General features: G+C 49.7%; 12 protein-coding genes across 12 annotated transcripts; 5 read left to right on the plus strand and 7 right to left on the minus strand.

Annotated features, from left to right (window-relative positions):
- Positions 1–646: 646 nt before the first annotated feature.
- Positions 647–2162, minus strand: LAJ45_06704 (uncharacterized protein; the record flags this gene model as incomplete). Its single annotated transcript, XM_046116266.1, has 2 exons — positions 647–1256; positions 1342–2162. The coding sequence occupies 2 exons, from the start codon at positions 2160–2162 to the stop codon at positions 647–649; spliced, it is 1431 nt and encodes a 476-aa protein (XP_045970469.1).
- A 444-nt stretch (positions 2163–2606) lies between these two features.
- LAJ45_06705 (uncharacterized protein) lies at positions 2607–4360 on the plus strand (the record flags this gene model as incomplete). Its single annotated transcript, XM_046116267.1, has 4 exons — positions 2607–2901; positions 2983–3121; positions 3200–3455; positions 3512–4360. The coding sequence occupies 4 exons, from the start codon at positions 2607–2609 to the stop codon at positions 4358–4360; spliced, it is 1539 nt and encodes a 512-aa protein (XP_045970470.1).
- A 1220-nt stretch (positions 4361–5580) lies between these two features.
- Positions 5581–7024, minus strand: LAJ45_06706 (uncharacterized protein; the record flags this gene model as incomplete). The annotated part of the gene is made up of 4 exons (XM_046116268.1): positions 5581–6479; positions 6539–6740; positions 6887–6912; positions 7003–7024. The coding sequence occupies 4 exons, from the start codon at positions 7022–7024 to the stop codon at positions 5581–5583; spliced, it is 1149 nt and encodes a 382-aa protein (XP_045970471.1).
- Positions 7025–7490: 466 nt separating this feature from the next.
- On the minus strand, positions 7491–8885 carry LAJ45_06707 (uncharacterized protein; the record flags this gene model as incomplete). The annotated part of the gene is made up of 6 exons (XM_046116269.1): positions 7491–7567; positions 7647–8283; positions 8343–8440; positions 8499–8602; positions 8658–8795; positions 8854–8885. 6 exons carry the CDS (start codon positions 8883–8885, stop codon positions 7491–7493), a joined length of 1086 nt encoding a protein of 361 aa, XP_045970472.1.
- Positions 8886–9958: 1073 nt separating this feature from the next.
- Positions 9959–11866, minus strand: LAJ45_06708 (uncharacterized protein; the record flags this gene model as incomplete). Its single annotated transcript, XM_046116270.1, has 5 exons — positions 9959–10460; positions 10550–11153; positions 11216–11361; positions 11419–11629; positions 11692–11866. The coding sequence occupies 5 exons, from the start codon at positions 11864–11866 to the stop codon at positions 9959–9961; spliced, it is 1638 nt and encodes a 545-aa protein (XP_045970473.1).
- Positions 11867–12840: 974 nt separating this feature from the next.
- LAJ45_06709 (uncharacterized protein) lies at positions 12841–13470 on the plus strand (the record flags this gene model as incomplete). Its single annotated transcript, XM_046116271.1, has 5 exons — positions 12841–12873; positions 12954–13118; positions 13194–13256; positions 13341–13390; positions 13461–13470. The coding sequence occupies 5 exons, from the start codon at positions 12841–12843 to the stop codon at positions 13468–13470; spliced, it is 321 nt and encodes a 106-aa protein (XP_045970474.1).
- A 1170-nt stretch (positions 13471–14640) lies between these two features.
- Positions 14641–15501, plus strand: LAJ45_06710 (uncharacterized protein; the record flags this gene model as incomplete). The annotated part of the gene is made up of 2 exons (XM_046116272.1): positions 14641–14661; positions 14734–15501. The coding sequence occupies 2 exons, from the start codon at positions 14641–14643 to the stop codon at positions 15499–15501; spliced, it is 789 nt and encodes a 262-aa protein (XP_045970475.1).
- A 2356-nt stretch (positions 15502–17857) lies between these two features.
- Positions 17858–18923, minus strand: LAJ45_06711 (uncharacterized protein; the record flags this gene model as incomplete). The annotated part of the gene is made up of 5 exons (XM_046116273.1): positions 17858–18025; positions 18128–18338; positions 18392–18499; positions 18559–18706; positions 18845–18923. The coding sequence occupies 5 exons, from the start codon at positions 18921–18923 to the stop codon at positions 17858–17860; spliced, it is 714 nt and encodes a 237-aa protein (XP_045970476.1).
- A 327-nt stretch (positions 18924–19250) lies between these two features.
- Positions 19251–19896, plus strand: LAJ45_06712 (uncharacterized protein; the record flags this gene model as incomplete). The annotated part of the gene is made up of 3 exons (XM_046116274.1): positions 19251–19271; positions 19353–19506; positions 19586–19896. 3 exons carry the CDS (start codon positions 19251–19253, stop codon positions 19894–19896), a joined length of 486 nt encoding a protein of 161 aa, XP_045970477.1.
- A 790-nt stretch (positions 19897–20686) lies between these two features.
- LAJ45_06713 (uncharacterized protein) lies at positions 20687–21964 on the minus strand (the record flags this gene model as incomplete). Its single annotated transcript, XM_046116275.1, has 3 exons — positions 20687–21286; positions 21352–21759; positions 21947–21964. The coding sequence occupies 3 exons, from the start codon at positions 21962–21964 to the stop codon at positions 20687–20689; spliced, it is 1026 nt and encodes a 341-aa protein (XP_045970478.1).
- Positions 21965–23585: 1621 nt separating this feature from the next.
- Positions 23586–24957, minus strand: LAJ45_06714 (uncharacterized protein; the record flags this gene model as incomplete). The annotated part of the gene is made up of 3 exons (XM_046116276.1): positions 23586–23869; positions 23921–24490; positions 24564–24957. 3 exons carry the CDS (start codon positions 24955–24957, stop codon positions 23586–23588), a joined length of 1248 nt encoding a protein of 415 aa, XP_045970479.1.
- Positions 24958–25941: 984 nt separating this feature from the next.
- Positions 25942–26452, plus strand: LAJ45_06715 (uncharacterized protein; the record flags this gene model as incomplete). The annotated part of the gene is made up of 4 exons (XM_046116277.1): positions 25942–26001; positions 26063–26172; positions 26342–26360; positions 26426–26452. The coding sequence occupies 4 exons, from the start codon at positions 25942–25944 to the stop codon at positions 26450–26452; spliced, it is 216 nt and encodes a 71-aa protein (XP_045970480.1).
- Between the last annotated feature and the right edge of the window lie 825 nt (positions 26453–27277).

Raw genomic sequence — 27277 nt, forward strand, 5'->3', positions numbered from 1 at the left:
GAAAATCCAAGGCCTATGCAATTACTAATATTGGCCCCGGGTTCTTGATCCAGTGAGACAAGTCATCTGGCGGGGTTGCATATTCACCGAGTGATATTGGGTGATCCAAAGGTTTGTTGATCCTTTAGCTCCTTAACTTTTTAGAAGCCTAGGGGGGTTCGGTATATAGATGATTCGGTTTAGAAAGCATCTATAATTTACGAGCATGGTCGCAACTGCTAGTGAAGTAGTTTCAATATTTGGTTATTATAGCCAATTTACATGGTTGCGACGCGAACGTCCAGATAATTTTCTACAATACGATGTATGTATATGATATCTCTCAGCTGTGGCCAGACCTTTGTGGCACATGGCGGAGCGATCTGTCCTAACCAATTATAAGATGTGTCAAGAAGCCGCCCTTCCTCTTCCTCTTCCTCTCCATTTACCTCCTACCTGATTCCATCAGTCTCATCTGATCGGGTTTCTCCTTGTCACCAGGGAACGGATACATAGCTTTACGATGCTTGAGTATAAGATATATCCAGATTGATCAATCCATAGGGATAACTCCCAACTCCGAATGTACTTGGACAGCTACTCAACTCAGCCCACTGCATAAGTCAAATAACTACATGTAGCTATATAAATATTTCGAACCTCACCACTATCTGCGTCCAGCCTCGCCTTCCTCGCTCTCACTCGTCTCTACATCCACCATCTCCGCACCATCCTGCTCCTCGCCACTAATAACACTATACCCCTCGCCTCCCCTCGCTGCCGAGCCACCCCTCAAAAACCATGTCAACAGCCCTAGATCATACGTCACCTTCAAGAATCCCGCTACGGAGAACGCCGCACCCATAGCCCCATGTCCTCCCGCCCACCCCGTCACAACTGGTCCCGCTGCCTGCGAAAACGTCTTTACCGTATTCACCACACCCATTACAGCAGTCCTCTCCTGCGGCAACATGACGGCTGCTAGGAATGCTGTCCGTGGTGCTTGATCCATGCTTGCCACGAGCGAGCGGACCACGAGAAGGCTCATTGCGACTGCGGTACCTGCGTCTGTGCCCGGGGGCAGCGGGATAAGCATTAACATAACAGCGGCGGGAAGGTGCGTGTACACCATGGTGCGGATTAGGCCTAGACGGGCGGCAATGGGGATGGCGAGGAGCGAGGAAGAGGCGGAGGCAAGGGAAGTGAAGAGGAAGAGGGTTCCGAGAGTCGAAGGGGGAAGCGAGTGCTTAGTGGTGAAGTAGTAAGTCATCCATGAGCTGTGATTTTTTTACCTGTGTGGTTAGAATGGTTCATAGGCTAACTGCGTATGTATTGATCATTCAAAGAGACACGGGACCTTACGGAGCTGCGAGACCAGAGGCTAGGCTGTCGATGGAAAAAAGGAGGCAGAGCTTCCAGAGGATTGATAGTGACTCTTTCGACATCTTTGGGAGCAGAAGCTCCAACACCCTCCACCTCTTCTCCTTCCCATCCTCTTCTAAAAGCCGCTCCCTCTCCACCGCCCTCTGTGAACTATCCCCACCGCTAACTTCACACTCCTCGGTCAATCCCCACGCCAATCCCATCTTCACCACACCCATAACTGCATACGCCCAAAATATAACCCGATACGCTCTCTCAGCCTCTACTCCCCCATCCATAATCCACCACACCACCCACCCACACACCACACTTCCCAGCGCGCTTCCCAAAGCACCCACGAGCGTATACCACGCAAAAACCTCTGTGTGCCCTGCCGGATCAACAATCTGCGCAGTCACAGACTCCTCAATGGCCTTGAATGGTCCGATCTCATTCCCAGCAGGCGACACAACGCCGACGATGGCCGCAAGGAGAAGGATCCAGTAGTTAGAAGCTGTTGCAAAGGTAACCCCTGACATCGCCATGAGGGCCGCACCGAGGAGTAGTATCTTGCGCCGCCCGAGGCGGTCTGCAAAGAGCGTTAGGAGAAGAGAGATGAGGACATCGCCGTAGAGCGTCAGCGTCATGAACAGACCAGTGAGCGCTGTGGGGTGGTGTAAGGCGCTGAAAAATTGCGCGAGGATTAGGGTACTGGAGCCATAGGCAGCAAGACGGATGAATCGCTGGAGGAAGAGGAGGCGGATATTATGATTTTGGAGGAGCGGGAGGGGGAGGAGCTGTAGTGGGTTTAAACTACGCATTGTGAGTATTTTTCGTGATTTTACGACTGGTTTCAGTTTCTACAGAGCCTTTGAGTTCAATGAGTAGGTAGGTAGGCAGAATCTAACAGCTACACATGTGTGGACAGAGCCCAGGCCGATCGATGCGGGGGTAACTAATTCCTGCTTCCGTACGGGAGTCGGCATTTATTTTCTTTTTATCAGATTGATTCTGCATATCAATGCGAGCATCATGACACGATAAGAGTAGGCAACATGTTTAGTATGTACCACATTGAATTTTGCGTTGAGCACACCCACTGGAACTACCAGTCGAGCTTGAAATTGTTACACTACATGATCATTATTACACTTACACTGGCCAGTCCCCAGTTGCATCACATGTGACAATCCTATAAAAGACGAAAGATTTAAAAACAAGGCTCTCGGCTTGTTTCTCGTAAATAGATGTGAAACTATTGAAAAATGTCCTACCAACATACAGTACCACTTCTTGCCGTCGAAGCTAATGAAGACGATGAAATCGCCCACGATAACAATGATACAGGAGTCCATGACAATAATAACATCCCGGCATCATGGCTCACACTCCCAAACAAAGTGCAGTTAACCCTCCTGGCACTATGCCGCTTCGTGACAGCTATGAGCCAAACATCGGTCCTCTCTTATCTGTACTACTTTCTGGGCTCGCTTGATACCTCGCAGTCCCCGGGCGATCTAGCGCGCCGCGCTGGATACCTAGCGTCGGCGTTCGCGAGCTGTATGTTCCTCACAGGCTGGTTCTGGGGCCGCATGGCAGACAGTATTGGCAGGAAAAAGGTTGTTCTGACAGGGCTGACAGCAACAGCTGTGGCCTGTCTTGTGTTTGGGTTCAGTGAGAGCTACAGTGGGCTAATTGTAGCCAGGTGCTTGGCGGGGTTGATGGATGGGAATATTGCGGTTTTGAGAACTATGATTACTGAGACAGTAGCCGATAAGAAGTGTGTTTTTAAGGCTTTTCTATTACTACCATATAATCATATATTTTGATAGTGTAAATTTACTGAATGTTGTGCTAGGTATCATTCAAGGGCTTTTATTATACCACCATTGGGCTTCAATTTGGGCGCTGTTATTGGGCCTTTGTTAGGGGGAATGCTTGCAAATCCAACATCAGAAACCTCCCCAGCTTCAAAACTGTTTGGACCAGGAACATTTTGGGGCGGCAAGGATGGCGTAGCCTGGATGTTGAGGTGGAAATATGCGCTGCCGAATGTTGTGTCTGCTGTACTAATTGCTATAGTGGTGGCTATGTGCTTTTTCTTCTTGGAGGAAGTAAGGCTACCTTTATTATTACATGGGGATTTTTACTCACTGTTAGCGTATCGTAGACACTGGAGACCCAAAAACGAGAAACAGACGCTGGGCCCTCTATCAGAAAGTGGTTGAAGAGTTTCTTCCCATCGAAATACCAAGCGGTCCCTTCTAGCGATACTGGGCTAGAAACAACAAGCCTATTACACTCCCATTCCCCTTCCCCAAGCCCACCGCCTAAGGCCCCTACTCTCCATAAGATCTGGACCCGCAACGTGAAACTCACCGTCCTCTCCAGTGCCCTCCTTCCCCTCCACATGGCCACCTTCCTACACCTCTGGGCCGTCTTCCTCTCCGCCCCACGCTCTACCACCGCCCCACACCTCCCCATCAAGTTCACCGGCGGCCTTGGCCTCTCGCCCGCCACTATTGGGTTGGTGTTATCCCTCTTTGGCATGTTTGGTATCGCCGTGCAGGTCATAGCATATCCGCCCATTGCGCAGCACCTCGGTATTCTCACCGTCTACCGCTGGTCCCTGGCCATATTCCCACTGGCATACCTGCTCATACCGTACCTGACGCTGCTTCCCCCTGGGGCACTGATGTGGACTGGGGTGGCAGCGGTGATGGTTCTCATGGTCCCGGCGAGGACGTTCTCGCTGCCGTCGTCGGTGATTCTTATAACACGAGCGGCACCCTCATCAGTGGTGCTGGGGAGGGTGCATGGTGTTGCTGCGAGCTTGGCAAGTCTGTCAAAGGCGGCGGGACCGGCAGTAGCGGGGTCGTTATTTGCTGTTGGGATGAAGGCGGGCGTGGTGGGGGTGGCGTGGTGGGTGGTGGCGGGAGCAGCGGGGGTGGGGGTTGTAGTTGCGTTGCTGGTGAGAGAGGATACAGAAGATGATGAGGATATTATAAAGGATGTATAACTTCAAGGCCTCAGACTCAGGTAATGTTGGGCAAGAGCGCCGAGCTGGCTCAAGATTCTAGGCGCGAACTTTCTTATGCACGAGCCAGGCCAGCTCCAAAAGCCCACGTCAACTCGGCCTTATGAAACATTAGTAATGTGAGTAAAATAGTAAAATGTATGCTTCAAGTAAAATAACAATCGAGGTCTATCCACAATCGGAATCTTATCCTAGCAGGTCTATTCCTAAATAGAATAATGCAGGCTCAAGCCCAATTATCTCATAGAACTCAAAGGACTTCAAGCCTTTACACCCACTATTCAAGCCAACTCAAGCTACGGGTCATGCTCTTACGCATCATTATACAGCCACCCTATGGGAGGCAGAAGTGTGTGTAGTGTTATTATGGTAGTGTTAGGACTCAACTTGAGGTTTGTGTGGCTTAGATCATGGCGTCTCACTCGGTACCTGCCATCCTCACCAATCAGCTGCTGTGGTGTATCGGTAATAGCTTGGGATACATACGTGCAATCGGAACGCCTTTTTTGAGGCGTGGGACGCCTTCGAAAGCATTCTGTATTGCTTCGGATGATAGGTTCGAACATAGGTCCACTTCTAAATGGTGTGGTCGCCCCAGGACGCCAATGGGTCCCAGAGGTAAAATATCGAACGAGTTCTAGTCGTCTGGGGTAGGGGGGGCCTTTTCCTGGTATTTTATGACCATGGGGCGGGGCGGGACGTGTCCTTCCATGGTGTCTTCCACGGTGGTCTCCACAATATTCCACCGCTCTCTTCGTGCTGGTGGCGGTTGGTGTTGTTCGGGACTGCATCGTGACGCAGCAAGCTACGCGTGCCGGGCACACAAGATTGGGTTGTCGGCAGGCTATCTCCCGAGCTCTCACCGGGAAACTCACCGGGAATACCCTATGCACTCGTATGAGGAAGCATTAACCTTCCCAGTGTGAATTACTCAACAAAAGCCACACGTATTCGGTCTTGGCTGTAGCCGAGTGGTTGAGAATATTGTGGGTTTAGATTCACATATCATGCGATTTGAAGGAGAATTTACGTCACATTAAACCCTGGCATAGGCCAACTAGAAAGTTGAGCCATTCTTTTCATTGTTTGACTATCTTTAAAAACTTTACAAAACTCCGAAACCCAAGCCTATTCCCCCAATTGAAAGTACATTTCTCATAAAATTCGCTCCCACTCTGCTAATGACGACATGAATTTACCAATTACTGAGATCCACCACGAAGACGAAGCACCAAGTGGAGAGTAGACTCCTTTTGGATGTTGTAGTCAGAAAGAGTACGGCCGTCCTCCAATTGCTTACCAGCGAAGATGAGACGCTGTTGGTCTGGTGGGATTCCCTCCTTGTCCTGAATCTTTGACTTGACGTTGTCAATGGTATCGGAGCTCTCCACCTCCAAAGTGATCGTCTTTCCAGTCAAGGTCTTGACGAAAATCTGCATACCACCACGAAGACGGAGAACCAAGTGAAGGGTTGACTCCTTCTGAATGTTGTAGTCAGAAAGGGTGCGACCATCCTCGAGCTGCTTTCCAGCGAAGATCAAACGCTGCTGGTCTGGGGGAATCCCCTCCTTGTCCTGAATTTTGGACTTGACGTTGTCGATTGTGTCTGAGGATTCAACTTCGAGGGTAATGGTTTTACCCGTCAAAGTCTTTACAAAGATCTGCATACCACCACGAAGACGGAGGACCAAGTGAAGGGTGGACTCCTTCTGAATGTTGTAGTCGGACAGGGTGCGTCCATCCTCAAGCTGCTTACCAGCGAAGATCAAACGCTGCTGGTCTGGGGGAATCCCCTCCTTGTCCTGAATTTTGGACTTGACGTTGTCGATTGTGTCTGAGGATTCAACTTCGAGGGTAATGGTTTTACCCGTCAAAGTCTTTACAAAGATCTGCATACCACCACGAAGACGGAGGACCAAGTGAAGGGTGGACTCCTTCTGAATGTTGTAGTCGGACAGGGTGCGTCCATCCTCAAGCTGCTTACCAGCGAAGATCAAACGCTGTTGGTCTGGAGGGATGCCCTCCTTGTCCTGAATCTTCGACTTGACATTGTCAATGGTGTCAGAAGATTCGACTTCCAACGTGATGGTCTTTCCGGTAACTATCAAAACAGGTGTAAGCAAACAGCTAAACACAATCGAGAACAAAGTAGGTACTTACGAGTCTTGACGAAGATCTGCATTCCTCCACGAAGACGGAGGACGAGATGGAGGGTGGACTCCTTCTGGATGTTGTAATCCGAGAGGGTGCGTCCATCCTCCAACTGCTTACCAGCGAAAATCAAACGCTGTTGGTCTGGTGGGATTCCCTCTTTGTCCTGAATTTTGGACTTTACATTATCGATAGTGTCAGAGGATTCAACCTAGAACATGACACGTTAGCTTAGTTTCAATCAAGAGTTGGCGTGCCGATAAGAGCAGTGGTGGCCTTATCTCGCCACCGATAGCCCTCGCAACAACGAAGACTAGATAGAGAAAATAGGCAACGAGACGAAGAGAATTTAAGTACCTCAAGGGTGATGGTCTTCCCAGTAACTGTGACGGACGTTAGCATCTATCACCATGAAGATTTTGCCGAACGGAAGCGAGCGTCCGTGGCTAACGTAGGGTGCAAGGGGAGCTTACGAGTCTTAACAAAGATCTGCATGATGGTGGGTATTGAGTTTAAGAATGAAGTGGGAGGATATGTGAATTTGGTGTAGGTTTGTGTCGGTGGCAACGATGGTGAGAAGAAGAGAAGGAAGAGGGGGAATAAAGAGGGGAGAGTCGTGTTAAATGTAGGCTCGGGGTGAGGTGGCCCAAACGCCAAGGATAATACTGACCTCACCCCTAAGGAGCTCTGATAGGCCGAAAATGGTAACGTGCAGGTGACTCACGAGATGTGAGCGCGCTTGGCAACCGTTTATCGGTGTTTTAAGTCGCACAGAGTTAGGCTCCCAGACAGAGGCAACATCAAGGCGGCGGGAAAGAGTGTTCAATGGCCGTGTGGGGAATGTCCCTACTAGCACTGCATGCATCTATGAAGCACTTCTTATTCTACATACTTGTCGCAGCATTTAGAAGCTCTTCAATTTCTCTGTGATTCGCAAAATAAATATTTACATTTACACTAATCAAAGCCTTGCCTGAATTCCCAAAGAATCCTCCACAAGCTTCACCGTCTCCTCCGACATGCCATAGCTTGCCTGATCTTAAAAGCACATCACATTAGCACACGTACCCCAAGTAACATAATCAGTGAACAAAGAACAAAAGAAAAGGAAACCTACAGCCAAAACCCCCCGCACCGTAGTTATGCACTACTTTCAGTCCTCCAATAACTTCCCTCTCTACCCTTGGCCCACCTGTCCTAACCGGCCTCAACCCCACCCCATGCCTCACTACATCCAACCCTTCGACGCCTTGTCCCGCTTTGACTAATTCTGGGCACCACTCTATTGCTCTCCTCATAATCCGCTGCGCCAGATTCATGTCAGGCTGCGATTCCCAGTTCCCCTTCTGGTAGCTCCCTCCGAGAACTGTCCCGCCGCCTGCGGCCCGCATCATGATGTACATCACGTCCTCGTCACCATCGTCCGTCCCCGACGTTGTATACATCGCCGGGGCGGTGTTACGGACTAGTACGATCTGCCCGCGCGCGGGGTAGACGGCCTTGTCAGACACACCGCCGAGCTTATGGGCACCAAGTCCTGTACAGTTTACGACGATGTCCGCGGGCTGACCAGAGGAATGCAGTGATGCCGCTTCTGAAATATGTTTCACGTTTCCACGCCTGATGGTGATCCCAGCCTTAAGGCATTGTGATGCGAGGTAAGAAAGGTATACAGGGGCATTGATGCAGACGGATTTCCACCTCGTTCCGTGAGCGACACCAGGGGGAAGCTCAGTTTGAGGAATCACTTGGAACTAAATCACACGCTGGTATCAACATTGAACTCACTAGGAAAAGGGTCTTCAGTATATACATCGGGAACCAAGTCTTTGAACCATGGTGATCGCAGGAGAAGGTCATTGAAAAACTCGCTTGAAGTGCTGTCTTTCTCCCGGGTATAGATAACCGCATCTATTATATATATAAGCCAGTGATATGGTGTATGGTTCAAGGATGTGTGGATATTTACCTTGGACATGAATCCCAGCTTCAGGCACGCGTTCGGCCAGCCTCCAGAGCTCTTTGAATGTTACCGCATCCCAGCTCGCCGCGCGCGAGCCCCCGGCAGAAAACCTGGGGATTTGAAGATTAGCTGTAAAATTCCGAGACTTCGGCAAAAGTCGCTTACGGCATAAAATTGGCACCTGCCCATGGAGAAGTGTATTCGATATCGTAGTCGCCAGGCATATGCTTCGCTATAATTGTGATATTATGATTCCCGCGGCGACTAAGGAGGAGAGCGGTTGTTAATCCAGCAACGCCAGCTCTAGAAAAACGATTTTAGTTTATCTATACATCTCAAAGAGCAGGTGAATTTAATATACCCTAAGACGACTATGTTTGCGCTTGCGGCCATTATCGCAAATTGTCTGGTTTGCGACTCAATTCCTATATCAAAGTTTTCGTTCAGTTGTCGGTGGAAAGTATTTAGTGCTAAGGTGTAGAACTAGAAGATAAGAGTTGGATGGGGAGAAGGAACCACATATTTATTACTGTTATCACTAAAGGGGCGGGCACTTTACTTCTATTAGGTCGGAGGGGCGGCATCGAACTAATCAGGTTTTGACCGCACCTGTTAGTTGCCTATCGTGGGAAGGTGCAAGCCATGTGCAGGCCCCTCAACGCCCGGACTATCATCATGCAGGAGTTACTTACTACAATCGGTCGAGAATATACTCTATTAGCGGTTACGATAGAAATCGTGAAGCACCATCTCAACTAAACTCTCTCGCATCCGATTGCTGCTTCTCATACATATCGCTACATCCGAAGGGTGTAATCTGGGACCGAGTGATAGGCTGTGATTGAGAAATATTATGGAGGGGCTACATGTAAGCATAAACAAAGAATGCTTGTATCAGTGGTGTGATCTATCAATCCCAGTCAGATCACAACTGCACATAGCTCCCAGGGTCTAATACATGTAGTTCCACCCAAATACGTGTACTAGCCCGGGATTGTTACGCAGCCAAGATTTGGGCCGAGGAAATTACTTTGTTGATGATCAGGTTAGTTATACATATGGTGGCTTTAAGGCGCTGGAAGAAAAGAGAGGTGGCAGAATCACCAGTTGTGACCAGCGATCATAAATACGTAGCCACAAGGGCTGGGCATGGGTCTTATCTTTCTTTCCATCATTTTACTTCTGAACCCCCTCCCAAACACATAAAGTTGGCTCTCATATCATCTTCAGCTTCAGCTTTCTATGTCTATCACGGTCACGTATGATGGAATCTCACACTATCGTTTGTCACCAATTGCACCTTAGCCTCACGAGTGATAATGCGTGAACCAGTAATACTAACAAAAATAACTAGAGTTCTATATTACAAAGCAGAAAATCCCAAACTTATACTTTTTCCTTGCCTTCAACGCTCACCCCTAATCATTCCAAAGGTCCCAATAAACGAAACGCCAAGAATACATCATTTATAGAGTATCCAACAATCCCTCGCTCTCCAACAACAACACAATCTGGTGGACAATATTCCTCACAGTCTGCTTGCTGGCATCAACAACCAAGTGGGGCTTGACCGGGTTTTCATATGGGTCATCGACACCAGTGAAGCCCTTGATCTCGCCGGCACGGGCACGCTTGTACACGCCCCTCTTGTCGGTCTTCTCGCAGTACTCAAGCGGGGTTGCGACGTGGATGAGGTAGAATGATCCGAACTGGCTGATAGTCTCCTTGGCCTGAGCCCTCGAGGCCTCGAATGGCGCAATAGGAGCAGCAATGACAGCGGCACCAGAGCGGGTGAGCTCAGCGGCAACGAATGCGATACGCTGGATGTTTGTGTGGCGATCCTCGCGCGAGAACCCAAGCTCAGCAGAAAGCTCGGAACGCACGGTCTCTCCGAGAAGAAGGGTGGTAGACCTTCCTCCCTGTTGGTTGAGAGTGACCTGGAGGGCACGACCAATGGCGTCCTTGCCGCTGTTGGTGTAACCGGTAAGGAAGACTGTGAAACCCTGCTTGTTGCGGGCGGGTGGCTCTCACGGAGAACCTTGACAACCTCTGGGTACGAGAACCACTCAGGAATCTGAGTGCCGGTACGGAGACGGCGGCGGAGCTCGGTTCCAGAGATGTTGAGAGTCTTGGTTCCAGGCTTGATCTCGTCGACAGGGGCGTACTCATCGGTGTCGGGGAGGTAGGTCATCATCTGGAAGGGAACAACCTCGATCCCAATTTCCTCCTTGTACTTCTCCACGGCGTGCTGAGCGTCATAAGGTCCGTAGAACTCAACGCCCTTGCTGTTTGACCCAGGTCCAGCGTGGTCACGACCGACAATGAAGTGGGTTGCTCCGTGGTTCTTACGGATGATGGCGTGCCAGATGGCTTCACGGGGACCACCCATACGCATAGCGAGTGGGAGAAGACCAAGAACGGCCATACCGTTGGGGTATCTAGGAAGGAGGGCCTGGTAGACACGGACACGGGTAAAGTGGTCGATGTCACCGGGCTTGGTAAGACCAACGACAGGGTGGATGAGGACGTTAGCCTGGCGGGTGCGGGCTGCGCGGACAGTCAATTCACGGTGAGCGCGGTGCATAGGGTTTCTGGTCTGGAAAGCGACAATCTTGGACCATCCGAGCTTCTCAAAGTGGAGACGGAGCTCGGCGGGAGTGTCTGTGGTTTGCGATATAAGCTTCCGGATCTTAAATGATGGATGGGTATGCTTATAGACTTACATCTCAAACCGACATAGTCGTAGTGGCTAAGCCTCTGGATAGCTTGGATTTTACCGCCAATGTAAAACTCCTTTGCGGTCTTGTACAGGTAGACAATTGCGGGGTGCTCATCGTCACCACCAAATACCATCTTGGCCTCCTTAGCTCTACACACATTATTAGCGCTACTTTACAATCTAGAGGGGGAAAAAATGGAAGCTTACTTGTCAGGCCTGTAAACATCATCAACGGTAATGATAGCTAAATGGCGGTCATCACGGAAATCTCTAAGTGTAACACGAGAACCTGGCTTGATCGCAGCCTCGTCGATCTGTTCCTTAGAGACGTCAAGGGTGATCGGCATGGAGAACAAGGTACCGTCTGCGATACGCTCATTCTCAACTACACCGTTGTAGTCCGCCTCGTTCATGAAACCTAACCAATGAGCCCCAAATCTACAAAAGAAAAAACGATCATTGACACAGGCGGTTGTATACCCTCCAAAGGAGAAAATCCTCCGCTCATGATCAGCTCCAAATCACATAGCTGTCTCTCGGTCAAGACAATTGACGGCAGAGTCTCACTCTCGGTGAGAAGCTCCTGGTACTTGGGAAGATCCCTAGCGATCAGGTCCTTCAATACACCACCATGAGGTTCAGGAAGTCCAGCCATTTTTGTTCTAAAATATGTGTTTTATTGGGAAAAAGTTTGAGAGGTAGATCGACGAGTGCGGAGAATGAAAGGAAAGGAAGAAAGAAAAGAGACAGAGAAAAAAAGAGGGGGAATAAAAAGAGATCCAGGATAGTAATAATTGCATGAACTACCGATTAGTTCCGGCGGGCCCTATACGCGGGAATGACATTTTAGGCCATCAAAACCCCCCTCAAACTACGGTAGTCTAAATGACGTGCTTTTTGAGGCTGATTAGTTTTTTATCCAAGTCTCTTGGCCTTAGCTTCCTTTACTTTCTATCGCTATTTTCGGATCTTTGTCTGGGTTACAGAATTTCATTTTGTTGCGCCTAGGCGACGAGTACACAAAGCCATATTGAGTAGGAAAATTTTCTAGTGGGGAAGAGATGGCGGGGTGGTTGTAACCTGTAGAAATAGATGCGATGGCATCATCGGGATTGGAGGACGTTGATTTGAAGAAATTGATTTCACAAGATGCTACAACAGGCCGTTATCTGCTCTATCGGAAGAGGAAGCGCAATCAATCAAGCCCTACTCGTAGCTTCATGACGTTTCCGAACACGACTGCTATTGCATACCATGCAAAAAAGCGCTAAATCCACCTTTTTGTATGTCATGCAATATTGGTCGTGTTCGGAAACGCTATGAAGCTACGAGTAGATAGATCCTGATCTAGAATAGTCCCTGGGTTCCACATTTGAAGGGGCCTCTACCATTTTCCGCGGAGAGGACCCTTACAAGATGTAGCCAAAGCCAATTGCGCTATTGATAAGCAGGCAGGTGCGCCAAGAAAAATTAATATCACTAATCTGATCAATCTGATTGCTTGATAAGAAACCGTTGGCCCGTGAAACTATCAATCCAACCTACTGTCACTCGCCGCCTGCGGACGTCATTCCACCAGGCCTCTTTCACAGAAACACCCCAGAATACCCCATCAAGCCCTGTAAAACCATGGCTGATACCGCATTCCGTGCCCGGTCTTTGGTAACTCCCCCCGCACCCCGCACCCCGCACCTGCCAATTGTCATCAGTCCGCTAACATTCAGGCACCAACCAATCCGCAGTACCGCAACCTCCTGCGATTCAGTAACCGTTTCGCGGCATACAACTTTCGCGAATATGCCAAGCGCCGTACGAGAGATGCATTCCTGGCGAACCGCGGAGAGACAGATCCGGGCAGGATAAATGAGATGCTGCAGAAAGGATTGAAGGAGCTGCAGGTTGTCAAGGTACGGAAGCTATCTGTATGGTGGTGTTTGAGTGTTGGGAAGGATACAGGGTGGCTAATTGAGCGGCGCGAATAGAGACAGACGGTTGTTAGTCAGTTCTTTCAGATGGATAGACTGGTCGTGGAAGGACAGACTTCGGTATGTTACCTTTCCCGGCAGTGGGTGGGTGCGAAGCGGTGGTGGAGGCAAAGAGGCATTGACTGACGAGTGTGTATGCTGTAGGGAAGGCAAACTGGTGGAAGAGGCGACATTGTCAGACAAAAGGATACTGGGTAGGTCTCCCTATTTCCGAGACATCAACTCTCACCCGTCTTGAGTTTCTGGGTACTGATTTTTCTACAGTTGGAACTAGACAATTTTCTACTACTACAATTCGAACCCCCCCCCCCCCCCTTTCGGTTTGAAGGTGGGATTTTCTATTCTATCTTATTCCCCTCTACTCCAACCCACCCAAAACAACCCCATCTCTACGAATGTAGGTAGCCAGGGCCTACAACAGGATACAGGCACTGTATGATATGAACTTGGCTGTAAAATATAAAATGTTATGTTGTTGCTGCTCCAATGGGTTCTTTCTCGGTTTGTGGTGATCGAGGTGATCGCTACTGAGTACTTGTAGCGCCTAGTAACGACTCTTTGGGACTTGTGGTTCCATAGATATAGGCCGAGGCCGAGGATAAAGTTGTCGCTAAAGGTGATTTTGTGCTGTGGTCTCGGCGGATTCTGGGTAGTCATGTCAGGATGGCTACATATAGTTATGGGGTCAATTCTATAGCTGCGGTTGCCTTCCCTCGTACTTTCTATACTCAATTTCCACATTTCTCTCCTACTACATGTATGTATGCTAAATTCTATGCCTTTCCCATTCGCATTCTTCAGCTTAGAAAACCACACAATACAACTACATGTATGTACATGTAGCTATTACATCAGGACTAGAAATCTGGTGTAAGGTGGCCTCAGTAGCTTAGCTAGACGTGTCACCTTTCTATGCATAAGAAGACAGGCTTTCATCCTCGTGCACCACCATACAATCGATCATCCATCCATGATATTCCTACTACCATCCTAATATTACCTATTCAATTGACAGGGAACTAGTTAGTTTTTAACAGTCACCGTATTATGCAAGTATGTTACTTCTCTCTAGAAATCTTTAAGTTAATTGAGCCGCAGATGCAACTCCTCTTTATATCCAGCACATACTCCTCCTCGAACCCAAAACCGCACTCTTCCCTCCTGTGAGGATCCAACTAGGCCGGGTAATACAGGCCGCATCACGTGCGCTCAGCCAGCTTTCTCAGTCCGTCGCGACGTCTCCCGCAGGCAACAACGGACATCGCGCGTTTGCCCACGAAACACTTGGGAGAAGAGCTACAGACAGCTTAGACACAGCGAGCCATTCGGTCACGACAGCCCCTTTGGATAAAACTAACAACCATAATACTTCTCGCCATATTATATTAACAGCAAAGCCCCCCTCTCCAGTACACGCGTAATAACAAAAATTTAACTCCCAATTATGCCTGCCCGTATCTCTTTTGTACGCTTCCCCCCCCCCCCCCCCCTTCATAGCTCTCCCTCGACCCCCACAACAAAACTAATCTAGCCACAGTACCGCCCCACCGGCCAGTCCCGCCGCCAAGCCCGTTCCGCTCACGACCACGACGTCTTCGAGGGCCTCCCTGTCCGCCGCTGGTCCCGCGACTGGGTCTCCGTCGGCAAGTCGCAACCCCCGCCGCCTCCACAGCCAGAGCTCCCGCTCCCCAAAGAAACCCATCTCCTCCAACCCATGTCGCAGGCGCTCCTACAGGCTGCGCGCTCCTCCTCCTCAACCACACCCAAGCCCGTACCTGCCGCGCCCAGCCCCCCCGGCGGACGCAGGTTCATGACGAAGCGCTGGGTGCGCATCGCGAGAAACATGGAGGGACCTGAACCCGTGTACCTCGCGAAGGTGCCCGACCGCCCGCGCCGCCGCGGGGAGGAGGTGGTCGAGGTTGTGCAGCAGCAACTGCAGCAGCAACAACAGCCGACAACGGCGACGAGGCGGCGCGTGCCGCCGCCGAAGAGGAAGGCGAAGCCGAGAGGGAGGAAGCCGGGGCCGAAAAAGACGGTGAGCTTTGCTGAGGAGCGCTTGAGGACTTTTCCGATTATGGTGCCGCATAATTCGGATCCGAGGGCGCCCGGGGGGCCGAATCCGCCGGATACGGTGATGGTGGATGCGGCGCCTGTGGTGGTGGAGGAGGTGAAGGGGGAGGCGGAGGCGGAGGCGGGGGAGGAGAAGAAGGAGGAGGAGGCGGGTAGGAAGGAGCATCCGTTGCCTCCCAGGCCGGCGGGACTGCCGCCGAAGCCGGTGGGGGCGGCGGATTTGGGGGCGAAGTAGACTTTGGGTCTCTGAGAGACTGTTTGTGGACCTTTTTTTTCTTTTTTTTCTTTCTTTTTCTTTACTTCTACTTCTTCTTCTTTTAGAGTCTAATAAGTAGTTATGGAACTCTTACAATAGCGATATATGCCCCCCTTTTCTTTCTCCCCCCTTGTATTTTTCTGAGTCGTTTCTTTGTATTTGGGGCTGGCTGGCTATGCTGGTTGGGTGGTTGGGTGGTTGTGGAGATTATAAACTGGTAGCTTAGAAAAATCTTACGTGCAGTTGGTTTTTGTCTTGCCGTTAGAGGTTGTGGAGGCAAGCTATGTACAAGTGTTCGGCGAAAACTTGGCTGGGGCCTTGGCAGGCGCTGCTTGGGGAAATATCATTGACCCTCGGTGGTTTTGTGGGTAGAGATGAGTATTCTATAACTCCACGGGAATAACTACATGTAGCTAGCCCATCTGCAATAGTGAAAAGAAGGAGATGAGTGAGTACTTTGATAGAAAGAAAAGAGGAATTTGGTTTCCCGGTTACATGTACTTTTATCCCTTTAAATCTCGATCCTCTACGTCTGTCAATTTAATCGGTATACTTTGTTGTGCTACGTAATGCGTCACGGAAGCTGAAGTGTCTGGTGAATGGTGAATGATAAACTGCTTACTTGTATGCTTTACATATACCTTATTTTTATCTTCTAGTTATCTAGATTAATCTAGGTATTCAGGTCCCGGGTAAGAACACATGGAGAAAGCCCCAACAGAACTGCCAGTGTTCTTTTTCAAGTGTCTTAATCTGTGTATCGATATATCGATATATCGATTACCTGTGAGAATTAAGAAGATCATCACTAGTGCCTACATACGTATACATACCATATAGGCCGCAACACCCGCCAGAGGATACTGTGTAGTTAAACCACATCCCGTGTACGTGAGGACGCATACTAACTAGCTAGCTAGCCAGCCAGCCGTTGAAAAATATGGTGATGTAGAATACTTGTAAGTACATGTAGTCCTGTAGTCACCCATAGCCAGGCTCATGATGACAGTCCACTTTCTTCACCCTGCTGCCATATATATATATATATGCATGTCTTTATAACCCTCACGTCACCACCGGCACCGTTATTCCCATCCCGATCCCGGGACCAACAGGTACAGCGGTTGGTTGTGGTCATTGTGGCGGTGGTGGTTATGGATGTTAACTTGCTAAATACCAATCGCTATATTTTTGCTCTGGGCGTTAATTGTACCATGGATGTATGTATGTATGTATGGATGGATGGATGGATTGATGGAGTCTGGACGGACGTTGTTCCGGGCTACATACATGTATCTGTGCTGTGCATTTGTATCAGAGGGGTTTTTTTTTTTTTTTTTGTTTAATTCATTAATTTCATTTTGTATCACAGGTAGCTATAGTTTGGCATCTAAACTGTGCCTATAGCTATAAGAGCTCTCTCTCTCTCTCTCTCTCTCTCTCTCGTTTGTTTTCTACTCTGATCATCGGTCCACCCCATAGTTCTTTCCAGAATCCTACAACTCTGCTCCCTGTAAATGCTAATAAACAGCCCACCCACCCACCCATTACCCCCGGAAAAACAAAACCACAACACTCACCATCCATAAACCGACCGTGCAGACTCCTTGGTTTATTTCTACAAACTAGAGTTAACCACGAGCGAAGCCATCTTACAGCCTCGACGGGCCACAACCCATAACAACTCAAAAAGCTAAACCACCACAGTCCATGATACGCCCCCCCCCCCCCCCCCCGAACAGACAGACACTACACTATTACAGTTTGCAATATAAGAGACGAGAAGTCGAAGGCTGCCTGCCAGACTGCACGCAGTGTTCGTGGGTTGGTTGTGGGTTGGTTGTGGTCGAGTGCCAAGATCATGTGCAGATTATCATTGACCCATGAGCTAGTGGAGTGGAGTGGTTGGTTTTAATTTTCCTTGGATCGATCAAACGCGGAGAACTTCTCTTGGGGGTTTTTTTTTTAAGCTCGGATAACTAGGTTGTTTACTCTATTCACGAGAATTAATTATCGGCATTTTGGAAGAAATGGCACTGTACTATGGTTTATTTTACGGAGTTATATAGCCAGCTAGCTAGGTATATATACCAACGATAGATAGCTTAATTCAAGCATTGTTACGGTTATGTCTGTCTGATTGCAGCCACGTACCCTACTTAATTTTTCTTTTTTCTACTCTCGCAAGCACCACCAATTTGAAAGCAGATCGAACAGCACGACGAAGAAGCAGAAGAACGAAACAGAAGAGAAGAAATAAGACCACTACAGTAACAACACCATTCCGGCGCCCCCCCCCCTTTCTTCCAACCCCCAAGCAAGCAAGCCAGCGTCCTTAGCCACCACTCCCACGGATGCTATCCAAAGTCCCCAATCTCCTCCCCGTCGCACCCGGCGCCATTCTCCCAGGCCCGCCCATCCCCGCGACCCCCCGCGCAACGGGGCCCTTGTCCTTCCTATTGACATTAAACGGCGACTCCTCAGCCGCGCTCACGGGATCCAACTACAACCAACCGCGCCACCCGCACCCTCATCAGCGCCCATCCACACCCATTTCATTTTCATTTCTTCACTGCCCACGCCACCACCGGAAGAGGTAACTTACACTAAACAGGCTCATAAAGTACAGCCCAAAAAACACCACGGCGGCATTCACCCACCCGCGCATCTGTGCGCCCACGGGCGCGCCAGCGACAACCTGGCCGTCGCGCACATACCGTGCCGGCTTTGCACCACCACCACCAACACCACCAACACCACCGGCGGCGGCGGTGGCAGACGACGACGCCGACGCCGACGAGCTGGAGCTGGAGGAGCTGGAGCCGAGGTGTAGCCCTTGCCGGAGGTTGCGAAGGTGGTGGCGGCGGACTTTGCCTCGGCGGCGTACTTCTCGACGGCGGTGGTGAGGCCGCGGACGTCGGCGCCTTGGATGCGCGCGACTTCTTGCCGGTTCTTGAAGATTAGGAAGGTGGGCATTCTGTAAAAAAAGGATTGCTGGTCAGTAAGTGGGGGTGGGAGGTGGGGAGGGGGGCGGACGCTCGGACGCCGTATTGGGCGGCAATCTCCTGGGCGGCGTCGACGTCGCACTTTGTGAACGCGACCTTTGAGGGCGCGGCGTGCTTTGTGGCGAGGGACTCGAAGGTGGGTGCGATGGCTTTGCAGGGGCCGCACCAGGTTGCGTGGACTGTTTTTGGTGCATGCTGGTTAGCTCTGGCAGGTGGGTGGGTGATGGAGGGAGGGGAGGGGAGGGGAGGGGAGGGAGGATGGCAAGGAGGTAGGTAGAGTAGACAGGTAGGTAGGTAGTATTGGGAGAGCAGCCTACAGTCAATAATAACAATCACATTCTTTGAGAGCGTCGTCGAGAGCTGCGAGAGAGAGCTGAGTGTTTCGATTTTCGCCATTGCTGCAGAGAGTTGGGGGAAGGGGGGAAGAAAGGTTGAAGGTTGAGGGTTGAAAGAAAGCTCTTCTCCTCTTACTCGTCGTCGTCTTAGCATGCAGACTAGCACTACATAAGGCCATTTGTCAGGAGAACAGGGTTAGGGGTTGAAGATGGATCCCTGCGTGGAAACCTCGCTTGCCGATCATTTCTCTTCTTGTTGCGACTACAATTTGGGTTTTGGTTTCTCGACTTGCTGCGACACAAGGAGACACCATACACCACCACACACACCGCCAGTATAAGAATACACAAAACACACACTCTGGAATAGCCACAATTACAATTCCCAATGGCTGATCCTGTCTCAAAGGTAGGTACCCACAACCCCCCAATTACAATTTTTATATATAAAAAAAAAGTCTACCTCTACTCATTCCACCCCCCTCCCCAGAAACGCAAAACCTCCTCCTCCACCAGCACCACCAACAGCAGCAACACCAATATACGACCCTACACCCTCACCATCGCCCTCCCCAGCACCCTCCTCACCACCGCCCCCAACCCCCTCCTCAAAGCCCACCTCGCCGGCCACCTCGCGCGCATCAGTGCCCTCCACAACGTCGACGAAATAGTCCTCTACAACCCCACCCCACCCCCACCCCAGCACCCCCCCCACCACCGAAGAACAAGACCAACTCCCCCACATCCTAACCTACCTCACCACCGCCCCCTACCTGCGAAAACACCTCTTCCCAAAACACCCACACCTCCGCCACGTCGGCCACCTCCCGCACCTCTCCCTCCCCACACACCCGCGCCCCGGACCACCAGCACCCGGCTCTGTCCGCAGCGCACTCGTCGTTGAGTCTCTCCCCGGGGGTAAACTGGCGCTCGATGCCGGCCTCGAGCAGCAGGTCGTTGTGAAGAGCGCCGTGGGGGCGGGGTGGGCACGACGGTGCTCCTGCGCATGGGCGCCGACGGTAAGGCAGCGATAGTGCCGCGGCGCGAGTGCGGCGTGTACAGCGGGTACGCGGTGCGCGGCGCGGAGGGGCTGGCGGCGGTGTTTACGGAGTGTGTGTGGGAGGGCGGGTATGATCTTACCGTTGGGGTATGCTGTGGTGATGGTGGTGGGGTGCCGCTGGATGAGGCTGTGAGTGGGGATGCGGGGGCGGGGGTGCCGGGGTTTCGGCATTTGCTTGTTGCGGTGGGGGACTTGGAGGGTGCGGCGAGGGGGGATGAGGGTTGGTGGGGATGGGGTTCGGGGGGGCGAGGGAGCTGTTTGATCTGTGGGTGGACCCGCTGCCGGGTGTGGCTGTGAGGGTGAGAATGGGGGGGTGAGGGTTGAGGAGGCGCTGTTTGCGGCGTTGGTGGGGCTGAGGAGGGTGTTGGTGGAGAAGGGGGGATGTAGGGTGGGGGTCGAGTGAGTTGTGGTGATGCGGGATGGGTTTCACGGATGCTTTTTTTTTTGGCTTCCTTTTTTTTTCTCTTTCTTTCTTGTTTCGTGGGTTTGGTTCTATGGCTATAGTTATGGCTGGGTGGGTGGGTGGGTAATCTTTAATAGATAGTGTTGATGGTGCCTACTAATCAGGTTATGGATTGTCATTGATAGTACATATTCCGGTCCTTCACTTGCTAAAAATGGTTTATACAAATCCAGTTGAATCTTAATTCTCATTAGAGTACTTTAGTGAGTCTCTCAAATCCATTATTCGGCCCTATTCTTGCACGTAAAACGGTGTGTCGCACGCAGAAATACGGGCCAAAACACAGGCAGAGACACAGCGCCTAAACCGCTCTATCCCTCGGAGTCAACACCACAAAATACTCAAACTTCTTCCTCCCCAAATCACAATACTTCTCGTACTTGCCCAATAGCGTGCCTACGCCAGTATCAGCCCTATCCCTCTCCCAGCCCCTCCTCAACCCCATCCACCCACGCACCTGCCCACTCTCCCAGCCCTCCCCCTCCACGCCCACGGCCGCAAGGTGGAAGAACACCTTATGCCGCAGCAGCGCGTTCCCGCCCGCCATGACCTTTTTCGTCATCAGCCAGTCGCAGTTCTGCAGGTCGTGGCCCCATAGCAGTAGTAGGTCCGGATACAGCGTGTCGAACGCTCTCGACCACTGCGGCCAGCACACGTGGCGCTTGAAGTGACGGCTGGCGGTCATGAGCCGTGCGTGCAGGTGGAAGTCGGCCAGCTGTTGCAGGGTGAGCGGGTTGCGCCGCGAGAAGGCGCGGACGCTGTCGTATCCAAAGCGGTAGGCTAGCAGCCACGAGGCGAAAAATAGCGACAGGGTCGGGAGGGCGGCGGTGGGCGGGGGGAGCACGGCCTGGAGCGCTGGAGGAGCGGTTGAGGGTTTCCAAGTTTCTGTGATTGGAGGTAGCTGTTAGTGGCAGCTTGAGATTTGGGGCAGATGTATGACGGGCCGGTGAGTGGCTGGCTACTTACAGCGATCCGCATACAGTCGTTGAACAGCTCCTCATAGTCACAGAGCTTCCTAGCGTCCTCCCACTCCATCTTGAACGGCGCGTCTAGGTCCTTCTGAAGCCCTGCGATGTCGGTGATGGCGCCACCTGCATCGTGGTACCGCCGGTAGACCAGCACTTCTTTGGCAACCTCCCAGGCGCCGCCGTCGACCAGTTTCCGCACGAGGCGGCTGGTGCTCATGCCGGAGAAGGGCTTGTAGGGCTCTACGTAGCTGCGCGGCCCGGCGACGAGGGCGCGCAGACCAAAGATGTCGCCGCAGTTGGTGTACTGGCCATTATGTCTCCTGAGGGCCACATTTGGGGTGTCGAGCGCGGGGGAGGTGGCATGGCTGTGGAGGTGTGGGGGCTCTTGTGTGCTGTGCTGTGGGGGCTGGCTGGTGGTGTGCGGGGGGGGGGGGGGTGGTGGGTGCGGATATGTAGGCTGCTGGGGGGTGGGGAGGGAAATGATCGGATTGACGGGATTCGTATGAGTGGGCGTGAGTAGGCCTTAGATAGCCGGAGCTCTGGAAATGGAACGACCCCAGTATAGTTAGAAGGTATCGCTGTTGCTAATAGACGGATTCCCTATTGATCATGATTTGATGGATTGGGATTCATCGGTCATTAGTGGGGCAAGAGGAGAGTTTATATATATCCGACCCTCAAGGGGGCTTGGCCCGATAGGTGAACGTTCTTGCGTTGCTGTATTTACGTTTTTCCCCTTTCTATCTTTTCTTTCTTATAACTATTTTACATACGATCTATAAACCAATCCATTAGTTACTAAAAAAAATTGAGAACGCAATTTCAGTTACTCACCAAGAACCCCCCCCTTTTTTAAAGGCCCAGAATTAAACACCGCCACACGCAATTTATAGACATTGTACAGTATGCTATGTGGATTTGAAATTCTGGCAGTATTCCCAGCGGTGTTATTGGCAGCGCTGTAAGCAAAGGCCTATCTAATGTCAGCTGCGGACATACATGTAAATAGTTAGCTCAATTAACCCATCTTTGGCCCGAGCAGGACGAGCCCGAGATCTTACGGACTAGATAGCTCTATTGTAAACCAGGAGAGGGAACTGGTTTCCGAAGCCGCTACGTATATCCAAAACGCCGTTCCGTTAGATAAACACCCTCAATTCCATCAAATTGCATCCCATGAGAATATTCCGGCTCGGGCATGAGTTACATCGAGACAGCGAGCTGGAGGAGCTCATGGACGGCCGCTATTAGGATATTCGATATCTCGACCTTTGGAGATATTAAAAGAAGATTTTCCCCGGGACTAAAGCTTGCGTTTTGCCTGCACGATGAAAAAAAAAAAACCGTGGAGGTATATAATAGCTTAGGACTGTACTGCTCAGCTGTGGCCCAAGTTGATCAGAGCTTGGGCATCAGCGAAAAGATACTGAGGATTGAAGATTGATGGCTTTAGTATATGTATGCCTACGTACGTCATGACTAGTTCTGGGCTAAGGTGGCTTCGACTTGAACTTAATTCTCACTACACGGATCTAGATTGATATCCTTTTCTCCGGTGGCATTTTGTACCACCTTATCTGAGAAACGGTGTTTATATCACAGATATACAAAATAAAAATAAAAATAAAAAGGGAAAACAAATACGAAGCCCGATACAAGCCCAACGAGCAACCGGCCGGTACCTTGATGAGTGTTGCATCATGTAAGATCACTCGGAACAGCACTGGCCTTCTTATTGGCCCAAAAATTCGCTCACTGCATGTACCAGTAGCGCTGTAAACTCGCTAAGGTGCGTAATAATAGATTATACTCAATAGATAAATAAAACCAGACATTCTAGATTGCAGATACTTCTCCGAACCTAGAGTAACCTTTCATATTGCTCTAAATATCAGGAGCACAGCAGTCCCCATCCTGTTCTAATTCGAAACAATAACCATAGATCCCGAAAAAGACTAAAGTACACATCTGTAAATCAAGTGTTGAACAAAGTCGACAGAATAGCTACCCCCAATTTAAGTCCACCAATTCTAATTGCAATCCACCAGGATTGCTGAAAACCTCTACAAAATGACGAAAACTCAGGCAAAATGTGTTAAACAATCATGATATCTAACCCCCAAACAAAAAAGAAGAAGAAAAGAAGAAAGAGAAAAGATGTGTACAAAAGGAAGAGAGGCGAGAAAACCCTGCCAATTAATATAATATGAATCAATACCCAAGTCTAGGCAACTACACATCGACGCTCCCGAGCTCCCCACCCCTAGAGGACTCTAGAGCAGTTGCGTTCTTTCTAGCCCTCTTCTTGAGAACGTTTTCGATGAAGGCTTCTCCCGCCTTATAGCTGCTTCTAACCAACGGCCCACTAGCGACATAAAGGAAGCCCATATCTAAGGCCTTAACTCGCCACTTCTCAAATGCTTCGGGGGTGATGTATTCGGTCACTTTCATGTGACGCTTTGTAGGACGCATGTATTGACCGAATGTAACAACGTCGACGTCAACCTTTCGGAGCTCTAATTGTGGTATTAGTATACATCCCAAAGAATATGTGTAGCGAAGCAAACCTTTAAGAGCGTCCATAAGTTGCTCCTCAGTTTCGCCCAACCCGAGCATGATGCTTGTCTTTGTGATTAATCCCTCCTTGCTGGCCTTTGCTGTCTCGAGTACCTTCAAACTCTGCCTGAACTTTGCTCTTCGATCTCTTACAAAGGGTGTAAGCTCCTCCGTCGTCTCGATATTGTGCGCATAAACGTCAAGCCCAGACCTGGCAACATGCGCCACAGCCTCTAGATCACCCATAAAATCACCAGTCAATGCCTCAACAAGTATATGCGGTGCCTTGCTCTTGATCTTTGAGATTGTTTCTGCAAAATGGCGACTTCCACCATCGGCAAGATCATCACGATCAACAGAGGTCAAAACTACGTATCCGAGGCCCCAGCGCGAGAGTGCTTCTGCTGTATGTTCAGGCTCGTGTGGATCAAGTGGAGGGGGACGGCGGGATGTTTTAACTGAGCAGAAGCGACAGCCACGGGTACATGTATCACCCATCAACATTATGGTAGCTGTAGCAGCTGATTTATCGGAACCTCCCCAGCAGTCGGAGATGTTAGGACATCTTGCTTCTTCGCATACTGTTTTTTGGGGGGAACAATTGTTAGCGCTCGAAGACCAGATTATGATATTAGACGATGAATTATGCAATACCAGTATGTAGGTTCAACCCTCGAAGATCCTCTTTAATTTTGTTATAGTTCGATCCCATTGGCACAGAGGTCTTGAGCCAATCAGGTAGCCTGACAATTTCTTTGCCATTTTTATCGAGTGCAGTTCGGACTCCCTTGGGTGATTCAGCTTTAGAATCTAATGCTAAAGCTTCCTCGACAGACAAAGTTTCCTCCTTTCCAACAACAAAATCTGCAAATGAAGGTCCGGTATTAAGCTTGTCGGTGAAAGCTGTGGGCTTCCGCCTGGTAACACCCTCTGGGCCAGTCGCTGTGGCAAGGGACCGAGATAATGCTGGAGCAAGGAATAGAGGGGTTTCAACGCAACGAAAACGAGAGGCAGCCCTCAGGACTATAGAGTACTTTAATGAAGCCATATCATATAAAATTGAAGAAGTTATGAGGTGGGGATAAATCCAAGCTTAAAGTCGTGATGTGTGGCAAAGAATTATCTTTCGCAGCGGCTAGTGTGGATTCATAACCGACCACTGAACCATAGTCGATTAGTCAATCGGAGGGCCTGGAGCCGGGTAACATTATGCCTAGCTTTGCCGACAATAAGCTTTGTTAAGCCGCAGATCCTCTGGTACCGTCTCCGTGGTCCCGGTAAGATGTCCCCTGTTTCTTTAAGCGCACATATCAGGCCACATACGCCCAGCCAACAAAACACGCATCAATGAAACATGGTCCTTCTCATTCGATAGTTTTTCAGATGATTTCTTTGAGGGAGTGGCAACCCTTCTTGCGATTGTGGATTGACTGCTAAATCCAGAGAATTCCTCTCGCGAGGGTTTAATACAGGATCCAACGTTCCCTGGAATTATTCGCCAACAAATCAGACAACATTGAAAACTATCGACACCGCCATCACGACCGTGGCTTTGTCGAGATAAGCCTTTGGAATTTTTGTCGACCCTTCTGTTTGTTCTTTCAAATATCTCGACTTCACGGATTTTCTGACAGATTTTCGCGAGTTATACCAGCACGATCAAACGCCACCTCCTTCCCTTAGTATCGAGAGAATTGTTTAAGCCTCCTAGAACCAGAACTGGGAATAAGATTTCATTGTCGCCAAATCTACCTCAAGCCACCATGAATAAAGTCTCCTAGCCTGTGACTAATATGTTATGGACTGCAATATTTGTTATATGCATACATATGCAGGTCACAGGCGTATGGTTGACTGAGTAATATCTATTTACGTCCATAGTTTCACATGTGGAATAATTCTCCTGCATAGCCAGAAGAAGTGTTTGGGCCAAATAATATATTCACCAAATCCTTTTAACCAGTCCCCTATTACAAGGACATTGGTCAAGCATTTGAAACATTTGAGACTTCCGGGGAATAAACACTGGGAAATGGAGGATAAAGATAAGAAGCGAGGCGTGTTTGAGTCTACTATGTATGTGGGTAATTTGGTGAGTTCCTTCATGGTTTGGCTATCGATTGAGTCGGCAAGTAGTTGATTAACCAAAGAAGAAACTGTACTGGCTCTCAGGAAAAGTCGAATCACCTACTCTGAAAAGTCGATGCAATGTCTGCAAGACGAGCTCATTGATTCCTCTTCGTTCAAGCAGGATCTCGCCTATGTATGCTAAATCGAACCGCCAAAAAGGGGGCATTAAGTAGAGCCACGTGCATGAAAGGCCGTGTGGCCTTTTGAAGGTCTTTCCTGCAAGAAAAAAGAATTCATGCTGAAATCTACATACATACCGGTTAGAACTCGAAAAGTGGGAAATCCACACACACACGTTTAAGAAAGAAGGAAAAGGAAAAGGTCAGTTGGAAACCCTACAACTCACAGTATTGTGAACATATTTATTCAGAAACAATATTCTTAAGTGCAAACCTTTGTGGGCCGGCTTGTAATTATCAAGATAAATTAGATGATCAGGATCACTCACCAGTCAGACAACAAAGATTAATTCAAATATGTATGTTGCACGCACGATGTGAGTGGTTACAAAGGTCAACGCTATGTAGTCGCCTCAGACTCGGCCCACGGCGATATTATAGGCCTCATTCCCCCTCTAACAAATCCCTACATGATCATAACAAAAACGAGTGAAGAAATCTATCACTCATGAAAATAATGGTTAGGACCTTAATTCCTACTATCCATTCACCCAAAAAAATATCAGCAAACAAAGCACCGACAAGCGATGATTAGCTTAGTTTATGGCAGGATAGCATCTTCCCAAGATTAAGCTGAGCCCCCCGGCTTTGATAATAGTCCACGGAGCGAGAAATTATATCTAACCGTTTTGAGTACCCTCTCTACTTACTTACACCGCCTAGTTTCTTGGTATTGCGCCGGCGTGGATGTACTATGTAATTGTAGCTCGTTTCAAATGGTCGAGAACTCCGATGATAATTTGATTAAGCATGATAGGTCTAAGAGAATTCCATACAGTCATTTGGGGAAAGTATGGTAAATCCGTTCTAAGTTATAATTTGCTTTTTGAATCATGTTTAGTACTTATGCGTTGTTCAATAGGCCTCACCAGTCAAGACGCATGCTCCAAAAATTCAAGATTATCCAGGGCAAATCTGTTCCCTTCACTGGATTCCACGACCTTGCCGATTCGCTCGCTATTGACAACACCGACATAAAACTAGTGTTTCAAACCCGGTCTCGACATAAATTAACGCATGTGAGTCGAAATTTCATTTTTCAGTCGATGTTTTCAAATG

The sequence above is a fragment of the Morchella importuna genome (assembly GCF_003444635.1).
Source record: "Morchella importuna strain M04M26 chromosome Unknown Morimp01GS020, whole genome shotgun sequence".
Classification (NCBI taxonomy): domain Eukaryota; kingdom Fungi; phylum Ascomycota; class Pezizomycetes; order Pezizales; family Morchellaceae; genus Morchella; species Morchella importuna.